Genomic DNA, 14,770 nt, shown 5'->3' on the forward strand with positions numbered 1-14,770 from the left:
CTGCAGCATTATCTCCCGACTCCTAAACTCAATCCCTCGATTAATGAAGGCTAGTACGCCATACGCCTTCTTGACCGCATCCTCCACCTGCGAGGCCGATTTAAGAGTCCTATGGACCCGGACCCCAAGGTCCTTCTGATCCTCTACACTGCTAAGAATGGTACCCTTCATTTTATACTGCTGCTCCATCCCATTGGATCTGCCAAAATGGATCACTACACACTTATCCGGGTTGAAGTCCATCTGCCACTTCTCCGCCCAGTCTTGCATTCTATCTATGTCTCGCTGCAACTTCTGACATCCCTCCAAACTATCCACAACACCACCTACCTTGGTGTCGTCAGCAAACTTACCAACCCATCCCTCCACTTCCTCATCCAGGTCATTTATGAAAATGACAAACAGCAAGGGTCCCAGAACAGATCCCTGGGGCACTCCACTGGTCACTGACCTCCATGCAGAGAAAGACAGGTATGTCCCTGTCAGGCAGGGAGGAAATGGCCGAGTGAGGGAACCATGGTTCACAAAAGAGGTGGAAAAAGGAAGAGGGAAGCTTATGTAGGGATGAGGAAACAAGGTTCAGATGGTTCGATTGAGGGTTACAAGTTAGCAAGGAATGAGCTGAAAAAGGGGCTTGGGAGAGCTAGGAGGGGGCATGAGAAGTCCTTGGCGGGTCGGATCAAGGAAAACCCCAAGGCTTTTTACTTTTATGTGAGGAATAAAAGAATGACCAGGGTGAGGTTAGGGCCAGTCAAGGACAGTAGTGGGAACTTGTGTATGGAGTCAGTCGAGATAGGAGAGGTGATGAATGAATACTTTTCTTCAGTGTTCACCAAGGAGAGGGGCCATGTTTTTGAGGAAGAGAAGGTGTTACAGGCTAATAGGCTGGAGGAAGTAGATGTTCGGAGGGAGGATGTACTAGCAGTTTTGAATAAACTGAAGGTCGATAAGTCCCCTGGGCCTGATGAAATATATCCTAGGATTCTTTGGGAGGCAAGGGATGAGATTGCAGAGCCTTTGGCTTTGATCTTTGGGTCCTCACTGTCCACGGGGATGGTGCCAGAGGACTGGAGAGTGGCGAATGTTGTTCCTCTGTTTAAGAAAGGGAATAGAAATGACCCTGGTAATTATAGGCCGGTTAGTCTTACTTCGGTGATTGGTAAGTTGATGGAAAAGGTCCTTAGGGATGGGATTTACGACCATTTAGAAAGATGCGAATTAATCCGGGATAGTCAGCACGGATTCGTGAAGGGCAAGTCGTGCCTCACAAATTTGATGGAATTTTTTGAGGAGTGTGGATATGGGCCCCAAGATCTCTCTGTTCCTCCACAGTCTTCAGAACCCTACCTTTGACCCTGTAATCCACATTTAAATTTGTCCTACCAAAATGAATCACCTCACATTTATCAGGGTTAAAATCCATCTGCCATTTTTCAGCCCAGCTTTGCATCCTATCTATGTCTGTTGTGTTGATGAAGTGTGTTGATGAGGGTAGGGCAGTTGATGTCATGTACATGGATTTTAGTAAGGCGTTTGATAAGGTCCCCCATGGTCAGCTTATGATGAAAGTGAGGAGGTGTGGGATCGAGGGAAAGTTGGCCGATTGGATAGGTAACTGGCTATCTGATCGAAGACCGAAGATCGAAGGTGGTGGTGGATGGAAAATTCTCGGACTGGAGGCAGGTTGCTAGCGGAGTGCCACAGGGATCAGTGCTTGGTCCTCTGCTATTTGTGATTTTTATTAATGACTTAGAGGAGGGGCTGAAGGGTGGGTCAGTAAATTTGCTGATGACACCAAGATTGGTAGAGTAGTGGATGAGGAGGAGGGCTGTTGTAGACTGCAAAGAGACATTGATACGATGCAAAGCTGGGCTGAAAAATGGCAAATGGCGTTTAACCCTGATAAATGTGAGGTGATAAGTGATAAGTGATAAACATGGTGGGAGATAAATGGGCGGCATGGTAGCACAGTGGTTAGCACTGCTGCTTCACAGCTCCAGGGACCTGGGTTCGATTCCCGGCTTGGGTCACTGTCTGTGCGGAGTTTGCACATTATCCTCGTGTCTGCGTGGGTTTCCTCCGGGTGCTCCGTTTTCCTCCCACAGTCCAAAGATGTGCGGGTTAGGTTGATTGGCCATGCTAAAATTGCCCTTAGTGTCCCGAGATGTGTACATTAGAGGGATTAGTGGGTAAATATGTAGGGATATGGGGGTAGGGCCTGGGTGGGATTGTGGTCGGTGCAGACTCGATGGGCCGAATGGCCTCTTTCTATACTGTAGGGTTTCTATGATTTCTATGATTCATTTTGGTAGGACAAATTTAAATGTGGATTACAGGGTCAAAGGTAGGGTTCTGAAGACTGTGGAGGAACAGAGAGATCTTGGGGTCCATATCCACAGATCTCTGAAGGTTGCCACTCATGTGGATAGAGCTGTGAAGAAGGCCTATAGTGTGTTAGCTTTTATTAACAGGGGGTTGGAGTTTAAGAGCCGTGGGGTTATGCTGCAACTGTACAGGACCTTGGTGAGACCACATTTGGAATATTGTGTGCAGTTCTGGTCACCTCACTATAAGAAGGATGTGGAAGCACTGGAAAGAGTGCAAAGGAGATTTACCAGGATGCTGCCTGGTTTGGAGGGTAGGTCTTATGAGGAAAGGTTGAGGGAACTAGGGCTGTTCTCTCTGGAGCGGAGGAGGTTGAGGGGAGACTTAATAGAGGTTTATAAAATGATGAAGGGGATAGATAGAGTGAACGTTCAAAGACTATTTCCTCGGGTGGATGGAGCTATTACAAGGGGGCATAATTATAGGGTTCATGGTGGGAGATATAGGAAGGATGTCCGAGGTAGGTTCTTTACTCGGAGAGTGGTTGGGGTGTGGAATTGACTGCCTGCAGTGCTAGTGGAGTCAGACACTTTAGGAACATTTAAGCGGTTATTGGATAGGCACATGGAGCACACCAGGATGATAGGGAGTGGGATAGCTTGACCTTGGTTTCAGATAAAGCTCGGCACAACATCATGGGCCGAAGGGCCTGTTCTGTGCTGTACTGTTCTAAGTCTAAGTCTAAGCCTAAGTCTCCAGGCAGGACAGCTAGTGAGATTTGGCACACCCAGGCAGATTGTGGGGGTTGCAGATAGTGTGACATGAACCCAATATCCCGGTTGAGGCCGTCCTCATGTGTGTGGAACCTGGCTATCAGTCGCCGACAACTACCAGTTTCCAGATGGAATTTTACAACTCATCCGCTTCATCCTGGACCACAATGTCTTCACCTTCAACAACCCGTTCTTCATCCAGACACACGGAACAGCCATGGGGACCAAATCCGCACCTCAATATGCCAACATCTTCATGCACAGGTTCGAACAAGACTTGTTCACCGCACAGGACCTTCAACCGATGCTATACACTAGATACATCGATGACATTTTCTTCCTTTGGACTCATGGTGAACAATCACTGAAACAATTATATGATGACATCAACAAGTTCCATCCCACCATCAGACTCACCATGGACTACTCTCCGGAATCGGTTGCATTCTTGGACACACGCATCTCCATTAAGGACGGTCACCTCAGCACCTCACTGTACCGCAAGCCCACAGATAACCTCACGATGCTCCACTTCTCCAGCTTCCACCCTAAACATGTTAAAGAAGCCATCCCCTACGGACAAGTCCTCCGTATACACAGGATCTGCTCGGATGAGGAGGATCACAACAGACACCTCCAGACGCCGAAAGATGCCCTCATAAGAACAGGATATGGTGCTCGACTCATCGATCGACAGTTCCGACGCGCCACAGCGAAAAACCGCACCGACCTCCTCAGAAGACAAACACGGGACACAGTGGACAGAGTACCCTTCGTCGTCCAGTACTTCCCCGGAGCGGAGAAGCTACGGCATCTCCTCCGGAGCCTTCAACATGTCATTGATGAAGACGAACATCTCGCCAAGGCCATCCCCACACCCCACTTCTTGCTTTCAAACAACCGCACAACCTCAAACAGACCATTGTCCACAAACTACCCAGCCTTCAGGAGAACAGTGACCACGACACCACACAACCCTGCCACAGCAAGCTCTGCAAGACGTGCCGGATCATCGACACGGATGCCATCATCTCACGTGAGAACACCATCCACCAGGTACACGGCACATACTCTTGCAACTCGGCCAATGTTGTCTACCTGATACACTGCAAGAAAGGATGTCCCGAGGCATGGTACATTGGGGAAACCATGCAGACGCTGCGGCAACGGATGAATGAACACCGCTCGACAATCACCAGGCAAGACTGTTCTCTTCCTGTGGGGGAGCACTTCAGCAGTCACGGGCATTCAGCCTCTGATCTCTGGGTAAGCGTTCTCCAAGGCAGCCTTCACAACACACGACAGCGCAGAGTCGCTAGGCAGAGACTGATAGCCAAGTTCCGCACACATGAGGACGGCCTAAACCGGGATATTGGGTTCATGTGACACCATCTGTAACCCCCACAACCTGCCTGGATGTGCAAGATCTCACTAGCTGTCCTGTCTGGAGACAATACACATCTCTTTAACCTGTGCTTAATGCTCCCTCCACTCACATTGTCTGTACCTTTAAGACTTGATTAGCTGTAGAGACTCACATTCCAATTGTTATTCATGTAAATTGAGCTTGTGTCTTTGTGCCCTGTTTGTAATCAGAACTCCCACCCACCTGACGAAGGGACAACCTGTTCCAAAAGCTAGTGGCTTTTGCTACCAAATAAACCTGTTGGACTTTAACCTGGTGTTGTTAGACTTCTTACTGTGTTTACCCCAGTCCAACTCCGGCATCTCCACATCATGAGAATCCATCGGCAGGCTTTAGCAAAATGCAGAAACATCCACTTCCATTGTAGACATGGGGGTGAGGTGGTCCAGGAGACTCCCTGCATTCGATAGGCTGAGTGAGAGATGCAGAACAACCGTGAATTTATTGGTACGATCATCAGTTTAGAAATATGAGCAAACTCCCTCTGAAGCAAGTGCTTAAAGTTTAATAAACGAGTTGCTGTAAAATTTTGTCATAAAAGAAAAGTGCTTCCAGAAATCAATGCTGCAAAGAGAAGAGTGCCGCAACTCGCTGCAAAACCGGGAGCTGGAACATTCCCAATGTTGGAGGAGAACCTGTGGTGCTTCCATGGCAACAATCCCAGAATTTCAATCAAAAACAGGTTAACAGCCTTTAAAAGCAATGTCCACTTGGACCTTCGGAACGTTGGGTCTCCAAGTGAAATTCACAAAAATCCAACACAACAAAGAAAAGAAACGGATTCTCCAAATGTCCAGAAGAAAATCACTCCGGAATCGACCTGCCCTCAGTGATTGGTGAAGTTTAAAATGTTCAGCAAAGAGTAGCCAAGGTTTGCACCAAAACCTAAAGTGAAGGAAAAATAACAAGGAAGCCAGCCACTGCTGACAGCTCAGTAAATCAAAGTCTTAAAGTGCTAATTTAAAGCAGCAACCACATCAAGGAACAAAGATGTGTAGGTTAGGTGGATTGGCCCTGGTAAATGCGCGGGATTATGGGGAGTGGACCTGGTTAAGATGCTCTTTCCGAGAGTCAGCGCAGACTTGATGGGTTGAATGGCCTCCCTCTGCACGGCATGGATTCAATGGTTCAAATGGCTATGGGCAGGAAAATTGGAGAAGACCACAAATAGAGAGTAACTCTCTAAAAGGTCCATCAGCAACGGAAGACCTCAGAGGAGCCAACAAAGACCCCAAAAGGAGGGCAGTGAAAGACACTAAATAACCAAATGAAAGACAATGAGAGAATTGCAGGATGGAAACAAGTCAACACTTTGTCGGAGACAGTCCCAACCAACAACGATGCCAATAGGGTTTGGCTGAAGTTTAAACAAGTAGAAATAAAGGTTCCATTGGTGAAATGTATCTGTCCAGTAAGAACATGATCGATTCCCCTCGGAAGAAACATAGAAATTAAAGACTTGAAAAGGAACAAGGCACTATTGAACATTAAAACAACAAGATGAAATGACTGACAGCAAACTTAAAACAAGTTACAAAGATTTACAAAATGAAGTTAAGAAAAAGGAGAAATTAAGGAGACAATGCAGAATAAGCTGAATTCCATGAAAAGCAACTAGAAAATAAGAACAAATCCAGTGAGGAATTGACTCGGGAGAATAAGAGTTTGAAGAAGGAAGCTTGGAAATGAGAAATTAACTGAAGAGGTAAAACAGCGAAATTGACAGCGGAATCAGCAATTCAGACAGAGAAAGAAACTGAGATTATGGCTGGAATTTTTACCGCCCCGCTCGCCCCGGAATCAGGGGGGGCGAGGTTTGCAGAACGGAAATCTCCGCTAGCCTCAGGCGGGATTTTACAATCTCACCCAAGCGAGGTCATAAAATCCCGTTCTATGTGGCAGGACAAGATTGCTGAAATAGTCACGTGAATGGAAAAGCACAAGAAGCAGAAACAGAGTATTACGATCATTCCGTCACACAAGACAGATCAATAATGTGAAAGAGCTGTCAAGACAGAAGACTGTGTTGCGTTGTGATGACATGTGCCTGCATGCATTATATTGTCTGGTGCTCGGCAGAGCAAGGGTTAGCGTGAGGCTGGAACATGGCATCGCCCACAGAGTGATGCATGTAGTCTCATGATCAGAGAACAGTCTAGGACAGAACCTGAATGTGCAGCAGTCCTGTGTGGAACAGCTCCTTGCAAGACCATATTTAGAACTGTACATAGTTAAAGCCTGCCAGTAAAAGTGTTTATGTTTAAATATGCAAGCCTCAAGATTTTATCAATGAGCCATCACCACTGTAACAATAAAAAGCCCAGATTAAGTACATAATATGACACAAGAACACAAGAAAGAGAAGCAGGAGTGGCCGCCAGGTGCTTCTAGCCTGCCCCACCATTCAATATCATCATGGCTGATCTATGCCGGTCTCAGCTCCTTTTCTGTGCCATTTCCCCATCACCCTATATTCCTCGATCTATCAAATATTTATCCACCTCCATTTAAATACTTCTAATGACCCAGCCTCCACCACCCTTTGGGGCAGAGAATTCCAGAGATTCACCACCCTCTGAGAAGAGAAATTTCTACGCACCTCAGTTTTAAATAACCGGCCCTTTATCCCCTTGTTCGAGACTCTCCCACTAGTGACAACATCTCACCATCTACCTTGTCAAACCCCCTCAGGATCTTGTGTGTTTGAATAAGGTCACCCCTCACTCTTCTAAACTCCAAGGAATTCAGACCCAGATTATTTAGTTTCTCTTGATAGACAACATTCTCATCCCAGGAATGAGGCCTCACCAACACCCTGTACCATTGCAACAAAACCTCCCTATTTTAAAGCTCTAATCCCTTTGCAATAAAAGCCAAAATGCCATTTGCCTTCCTAACTACTTGTTGGATTGGCTTGCTAGCTTTTTGTGATTTATGCACTAAAACACCCAGATCCCTCTGTACTTCACTCACCTGCAGTCTCTCTCCATTTAGGTAATAATCTGTCTTTTGATTCCTCCTACCAAGCTGCGTGGCCTCACACTTCCCCACAGTAAACTCCATTTGTCAGGTTTTCGCCCAGTCACCCAATCTATCTCTATCCCGCTGCAGAATCACAGTCTCCTCATCACAACCTGCCCTTCCACCTATCTTCATATCATTGGCAAATTTGGACACCTCACATTCTGTTCCTTCCTCCAGGTCATTAATATAAATAGTGAACAATTGTGGGCCAAGGAATCAGCCCTGAACGTCTTCACTAGTCCCATATGAGACTGGCATAGATCAGCCATGATCAGTCCAAAGATGTGCGGGTTAGGTTGATTGGCCAGGTTAAAAATTGCCCCTTAGAGTCCTGGGATGCGTAGGTTAGAGGGATTAGTGGGTAAATATGTGGAGGTAGGGCCTGGGTGGGATTGTGGTCGGTGCAGACTCGATGGGCCGAATGGCCTCCTTCTGCACTGTAGGGTTTCTATGATTCTATGATTTCTATGATGATATTGAATGGCGGGGCAGGCTGGAAGGGCCTGGTGGCCACTCCTGCTTCTCTTTCTTGTGTTCTTGTGTCACATGATGTACTTAATCTGGGCTTTTTATTGTTGCAGTGGTGATGGCTCATTGATAAAATCTTGACCTATTTATTCCAACTCTCGGGTTTGTATGTGACATCCACTTTTTGACCCATGCTAACACACTTGCTCCAATTCCCTGGGTTTTCCTTTCTGCAATAAGAAGTTTAACAACACCAGGTTAAAGTCCAACAGGTTTATTTGGTAGCAAAAGACACACAAGCTTTCGGAGCCCCAAGCCCCTTCCTCACCTGAAGAAGGGGCTTGGGGCTCCGAAAGCTTGTGTGGCTTTTGCTACCAAATAAACCTGTTGGACTTTAACCTGGTGTTGTTAAACTTCTTATTGTGTTTACCCCAGTCCAACGCTGGCATCTCCACATTATTTTCCTTTCTGCACCAGCCTCTTATGTGACATGTTGTCAGATGCCTTTTGGAAATCTAAATATGCTACATCCACAGGTCCCCCTCTATCTACTCTCTCTGTTACATCCTCAAAGCATTTGAGCAAATTTGTCAAACATGATTTACCTTTCATAAAACCATGTTGACCAGGTTTGATTATATTCAGCTTTCCGAAATGATTGGCTATTTCCTCTTTGATTATTGACTCCAGCATCTTGCCAATAATAAATGTTAAACTAACTGGCCTATAGTTTCCTGCTTTCTGTCTTTCCTCCCTTTTTGAACAAGGGAATCACATTGGCTGTTTTCCAATCTTCTAGTACCTTCCTGGAATTTAGCGAGTTACAAAAATTTTCACCCAATGGGTCCACTATCTCTACAGCCACTTCCATTAAAATCCTAGCCTGCAGTTAATTGGGTCCCGGCGACTTGTCCGCATTTAGCCTCTTGAGTTGCTCTAATACTTCATCCCCTGTGATTGGGATTATTGTAAATTCTACTATGTTATTTGAAATCAACCTATCTAATAACTTAGCAATATTTGCAATGTCTTCCACAGTGAAGACTGATGCAAAAATTTATCTAGTATATCCGCCATTTCTTTGCTATTTCAATTCACCCGCCTCATTCAATAGAAGTCCCACATTTACCGCCTGCTTCCCATTTATATATCCATTGAAACTCTATGGTGTCATAATATGAAATTTTGGTAGTAAATCAGATTAGATCCCTGGAATTATTGCCTCTGAGACGGGACCTCTGTTGTCCCAAGTAGACATGGAGGGACAGATTGTTTGTAAACGTGTGGACCATTTGAGGAGTAGAGAGATGCTCCAGCAGTCAGTGTTGCCATCAAGAAATGTTTTCGATCCCGTAAGCACCGAAGTGCCTGATCGATCTGTTATAGACATAACTGATGTCTCCTGGAGACAAGTAGCAATGAACTGCCTGTGTCAGAAGGTGTATCCATTATTGCAGCTCCGGTTCTGTCGATCCTGTGGAAGCATCTCAGAGTACAGAATTACACCGCTGTACAAAAAACAGAAAAACTCCTCATAGAATTGATTTATAATTGTCCAACTCATGTACATAATGTTTAGTTAGAATTTATTACTGAGTAACTTGGTTATTGAAGATTATATAAAGGAATTAAAGGGAGAGGGATATGGTGATTCTACCTTTAAGGGAAACACAGCAGAGTAAGGGTCACCTGGCTTGTGGGACCAATTGGCACTCGAAGTGGCGAATTGTCCTAGGGGCTGGAGCCCTCTCTTGAGCTGGAGACATGTAGGGAACTCAGTGCAGCCATGAGGCTGCCATACAGTTCTTCTTATTAATAATCATTTTGTGTTTCTAAGGAAGTGTGTGAGTGTGCATCATTACGGTTACCTCTACAAAAAACTCCAGGTTGTTAAGCAGCATTTCCACTCTGGAAATCCATGCTGGCTCTTCCTAATCAACCCAAAATCTGATAATACTTCATCTAGGACCCTGATTATGAATCTATTGTGAATGAATAATCCTTTAAAAGTCCATCGTCACAATTCCCTGCCAGCCAATAGGGATTGTTGATGAATTAATCTGTGTTTTCACCTGGTCTTTGCGTTCTTTAATTAAATTTAGCGCTTTATTGTTAAGTTCCAATGAAGACTGAAGAAAGAGTTGAAAGCTTGCAGGATTTCTTCATTCGAAGTTGGTGTCTTATCAACTCCCTGCCTTGCTATCACATCATCAGTGATAGATCCTACTGCATAAAGTGGTGTAGTGATCTGGTCTTTTCAATTTTTTAAATGTAATCCTGAAGCAGTTGTGTAGGTGCCCAGGATACGACCATCTTTAATTTACACATTTCCATGAATATTAACAATGTATTTGAAATGCTAATTCCTTTACTGGGAGGTGTTCATGTATGTTGAAGTGTGTTTAAATGAAGATGAGTGTCTACTCTTTCTTTTCCACACAGGAATCAGAGAGGCTCGAGCTGATGAATTCGGAGCTAAAAGCACAGATTGAGGAACTGAAACACGAACGACAGCAGCTGATTCACATGTTAAACAGACACCGACCTACGTGCATTGTGAGAACGGACAGTGTCAAAACCCCAGAGACTGAGACTAATCCACTGCTTGAGCAACTGAAGAATTGAGAAAATTTCCAAACCCCTCAGGCAGCTTGGAAATTGCAATTGATTGAGAACCGCTTTGGAAAAGTGACCCGGCCCTTAGATCATTCCCGCTGCTCACGGTTTAAAGAATTGCTGCAGCCCAGGGAATCTCTCAACGATCTTGTTGCAGATTGACTTCAGATTTAGTGATATGCAAGAACCAGGAGTGACAGGAATACAGACTCACATGACCAGCTGCTTTACACATACTCTGAAACTGCAGTGTGCTGGATCACACAGACTGCAACATGAGGACATTTTGGGCAGTGGTGTACATTATACACACTTACCATGGTCATGACAGCAATTTTGGAGTGAGGGAATGGGGCTACTCCCACTTTGGGACTATCAGTGACAATGTGGGATATTCTCTGGAGGGAGGGAGTGATGGAGAGAGGGAGTGATGGAGAGATGAGGAGACCGATTGGTGAAAAAGGAACATGGAGGAAGAGTAAACAATTGAAGAAAAGACAGAGTTGCTGTGGTTCCAAGAACAATCTGGATGGAGTGAAGTCAGATTTAAACACAAAAGGGACCAGTTTGCAGAGTAACAGAATGCTGTGTGCAATGTGGAAGAGCAGGAACTGCAAACACTCCTGTAGATATGAGGCACAGGCTCTGATTTCCCCAAGCATTCATATCCTGCCTCTACAGACCTGGAAAAAATAATAAAACAATGCCCCCAAAACCCCACACTGTTCTCCATGTTTTGACGACATTAATCTCCTACCCCTCCGTCACAGTGGAATCAAATATCCAAACCGCAAGAGGAAGAAAAGCCATCTCTCCCTGTCATTCTTCCTCTCTTTTTATCCCTCCATTCTCCCTGTACCTCTCCGTTTCTCTCTCGCCCTCTGTCTCTCCTGTGTAGCCCACTTCCTCGCTCCCTCACTCTCTCCCTCACTTCCTCCCTCGCTCCCTCCCTCCCTCACTCCCTCCCTCCCTCGCTCTCTCCCTCTCTCCCTTGCTCCCTCCCTTGCTCCCTCCCTCACACACTCCCTCCTTCCCTCCCTCCCTTGCTCCCTCACACACTCCCTTGCTCCCTCCCTCACTCCCTCCCTCGCTTTCTCCCTCCCTCGCTCCTGCCTTCAATCTCTCCCTCGCTCCCTCCCTCATTCCCTCCCTCGCTCCCTCCGTCACTTACTGCCTCCTTGCTCACTCCCTCGCTCCCTCCCTTCCTCCCTCCCTCACTCGCTCGCTCCCTCCTTTGCTCCCTCCCCTCTCAGTTTAATGTGATCTCAATGCCTCCATGATGAAGTTAGGATTCCAGGGCCCCAGTTCTCTGGGCTCCAGTATTATGGAGTGTCTGATTGGGAACATCTATTCCAGGTGCTGTTTTTGGGGTTCCCATGCTGTCTCTGTTATTGACCGAGCTGGTACAATGAGGCCATAGAAACCTGTATTTCATACAACTGCAATCCTCTGGGACAGGAGGGCACTCTGACCAATGCAGGAAACGTCAGCCTAACACAGGAAACTGTGTCCCGGAAATACAAGATGGTTTCAGTTCAGGCAGCGTTTATAACCACCAGCCCCTGGAGTGAGAGAATTATCGGCTGTCAATATTGGAATGGGATTGCCTCGTGTGCGAGAGCTCAGGAACAGCATCGTCTATTTTCACTTTCTTCAGTGTGTGGTTTCTGATGTACACATCGAGATGATGCAGCGTATTTACAGCCGGGAAGGTTCCGGATGCCACTGCCACTATCAGTGTCTTTCAGTGTTGGGGGATGTGCCATTGATGTTGTGTAGGTTCAACTGCCTGAGTTCCAGCTCAGACTCATTGCTGGTGGCAACACAAACTATTATTCTGCTGTTTATAACTTTATCATTTTTTAGCCAGATCAGAATTTTATGCTGTTTAACAAGCAGTAAATATTCAGTGTTGTGTACAATGAGGTGTTGGTCTTCATTTCAAAACGAATTCTGCTTTAGAAAAGTTGACAGTGTCTGCAACTGATCGCTCTCTAAAGCTAATGGTAAATGATCCCCCCAATCCCCCTGTCCCTCCTTCTCCCTATTCCCCCCAATCCCCCTGTCCCTCCTTCTCCCTATTCCCCCCAATCCCCCGTCCCTCCTTCTCCCTATTTCCCCAATCCCCCTGTCCCTCCTTCTCCCTATTTCCCCAATCCCCCTGTCCCTCCTTCTCCCTATTCCCCCCAATCTCCCTGTCCCTCCTTCTCCCTATTCCCCCCAATCCCCCTGTCCCTCCTTCTCCCTATTTCCCCAATCCCCCTGTCCCTCCTTCTCCCTATTTCCCCAATCCCCCTGTCCCTCCTTCTCCCTATTCCCCCCAGTCCCCCTGTCCCCCCTTCTCCCTATTTCCCCAATCCCCCTGTCCCTCCTTCTCCCTATTCCCCCCAATCCCCCTGTCCCTCCTTCTCCCTATTCCCCCCAATCCCCCTGTCCCTCCTTCTTCCTATTCCCCCCAATCTCCCTGTCCCCCCTTCTCCCTATTCCCCCCAGTCCCCCTGTCCCCCCTTCTCCCTATTCCCCCCAATCCCCCTGTCCCTCCTTCTCCCTATGTTATGGGAAGTTATGTGTGGAACCGGAGGAGATTGGTGAAGCATTGAACCAATATTTCTCTTCGGTGTTCACGCAAGGGGACATGAATATAGCTGAGGAGGACACTGGGTTGCTAGGGAGTAGAATAGACAGTATTACAGTTGATAAGGAGGATGTGCAGGATATTCTGGAGGGTCTGAAAATAGATAAATCCCCTGGTCCGGATGGGATTTATCCAAGGATTCTCTGGGAGGCAAGAGAAGTGATTGCAGAGCCTCTGGCTCTGATCTTCAGGTCGTCGTTGGCCTCTGGTATAGTACCAGAAGATTGGAGGTTAGCGAATGTTGTCCCATTGTTTAAGAAGGGGAACAGAGACTTCCCCGGGAATTATAGACCGGTGAGTCTCACTTCTGTTGTCGGCAAGATGTTGGAAAAAATTATAAGGGATAGGATTTATAGTTATTTGGAGAGTAATGAATTGATAGGTGATAGTCAGCATGGTTTTGTGGCAGGTAGGTCGTGCCTTACTAACCTTATTGAGTTTTTTGAGAAAGTGACCAAGGAGGTGGATGGGGGCAAGGCAGTGGACGTGGTATATATGGATTTTAGTAAGGCGTTTGATAAGGTTCACCATGGTAGGCTTCTGCAGAAAATGCAGATGTATGGGATTGGGGGTGATCTAGGAAATTGGATCAGGAATTGGCTAGCGGATAGGAAACAGAGGGTGGTGGTTGATAGTAAATATTCATCATGGAGTGCGGTTACAAGTGGTGTACCTCAGGGATCTGTTTTGGGGCCACTGCTGTTTGTAATATTTATTAATGATCTGGATGAGGGTATAGTTGGGTGGATTAGCAAATTTGCTGATGACACCAAAGTCGGTGGTGTGGTAGACAGTGAGGAAGGGTGTCGTAGTTTGCAGGAAGACTTAGACAGGTTGCAAAGTTGGGCCGAGAGGTGGCGGATGGAGTTTAATGCGGAGAAGTGTGAGGTAATTCACTTTGGTAGGAATAACAGATGTGTTGAGTATAGGGCTAACGGGAGGACTTTGAATAGTGTGGAGGAGCAGAGGGATCTAGGTGTATGTGTGCATAGATCCCTGAAAGTTGGGAATCAAGTAGATAAGGTTGTTAAGAAGGCATATGGTGTCTTGGCGTTTATTGGTAGGGGGATTGAATTTAGGAGTCGTAGCGTTATGTTGCAACTGTACACAACTCTGGTGCGGCCGCACTTGGAGTACTGTGTGCAGTTCTGGTCCCCACATTACAGGAAGGATGTGGAGGCTTTGGAGAGGGTGCAGAGGAGGTTTACCAGGATGTTGCCTGGTATGGAGGGGAGATCCTATGAGGAGAGGCTGAGGGATTTGGGATTGTTTTCGCTGGAAAGGCGGCGGCTAAGAGGGGATCTTATTGAAACATATAAGATGATTAGAGGTTTAGATAGGGTGGATAGTGATAGCCTTTTTCCTCTGATGGAGAAATCCAGCACGAGGGGGCATGGCTTTAAATTGAGGGGGGGTAGTTATAGAACCGATGCCAGGGGTAGGTTCTTTACCCAGAGGGTGGTGAGGGATTGGAATGCCCTGCCAGCATCAGTAGTAAATGCG

General features: G+C 46.5%; 1 protein-coding gene across 1 annotated transcript in view; it reads left to right on the top strand.

Moving 5' to 3' along the window:
- The window catches only part of LOC144506868 (jun dimerization protein 2-like), a 38,700-nt gene extending 26,150 nt beyond the window's left edge, over positions 1-12,550 (top strand). Inside the window, exon 4 of the mRNA XM_078233227.1 lies at positions 10,459-12,550. Coding sequence (XP_078089353.1) covers positions 10,459-10,641 — 183 coding nt within the window. The 3' untranslated portion in view covers positions 10,642-12,550. The remainder of the gene's footprint in view (positions 1-10,458) is intronic.
- Positions 12,551-14,770: the final 2,220 nt, after the last annotated feature.

Source organism: Mustelus asterias, chromosome 18, assembly GCF_964213995.1.
Source record: "Mustelus asterias chromosome 18, sMusAst1.hap1.1, whole genome shotgun sequence".
NCBI lineage: Eukaryota > Metazoa > Chordata > Chondrichthyes > Carcharhiniformes > Triakidae > Mustelus > Mustelus asterias.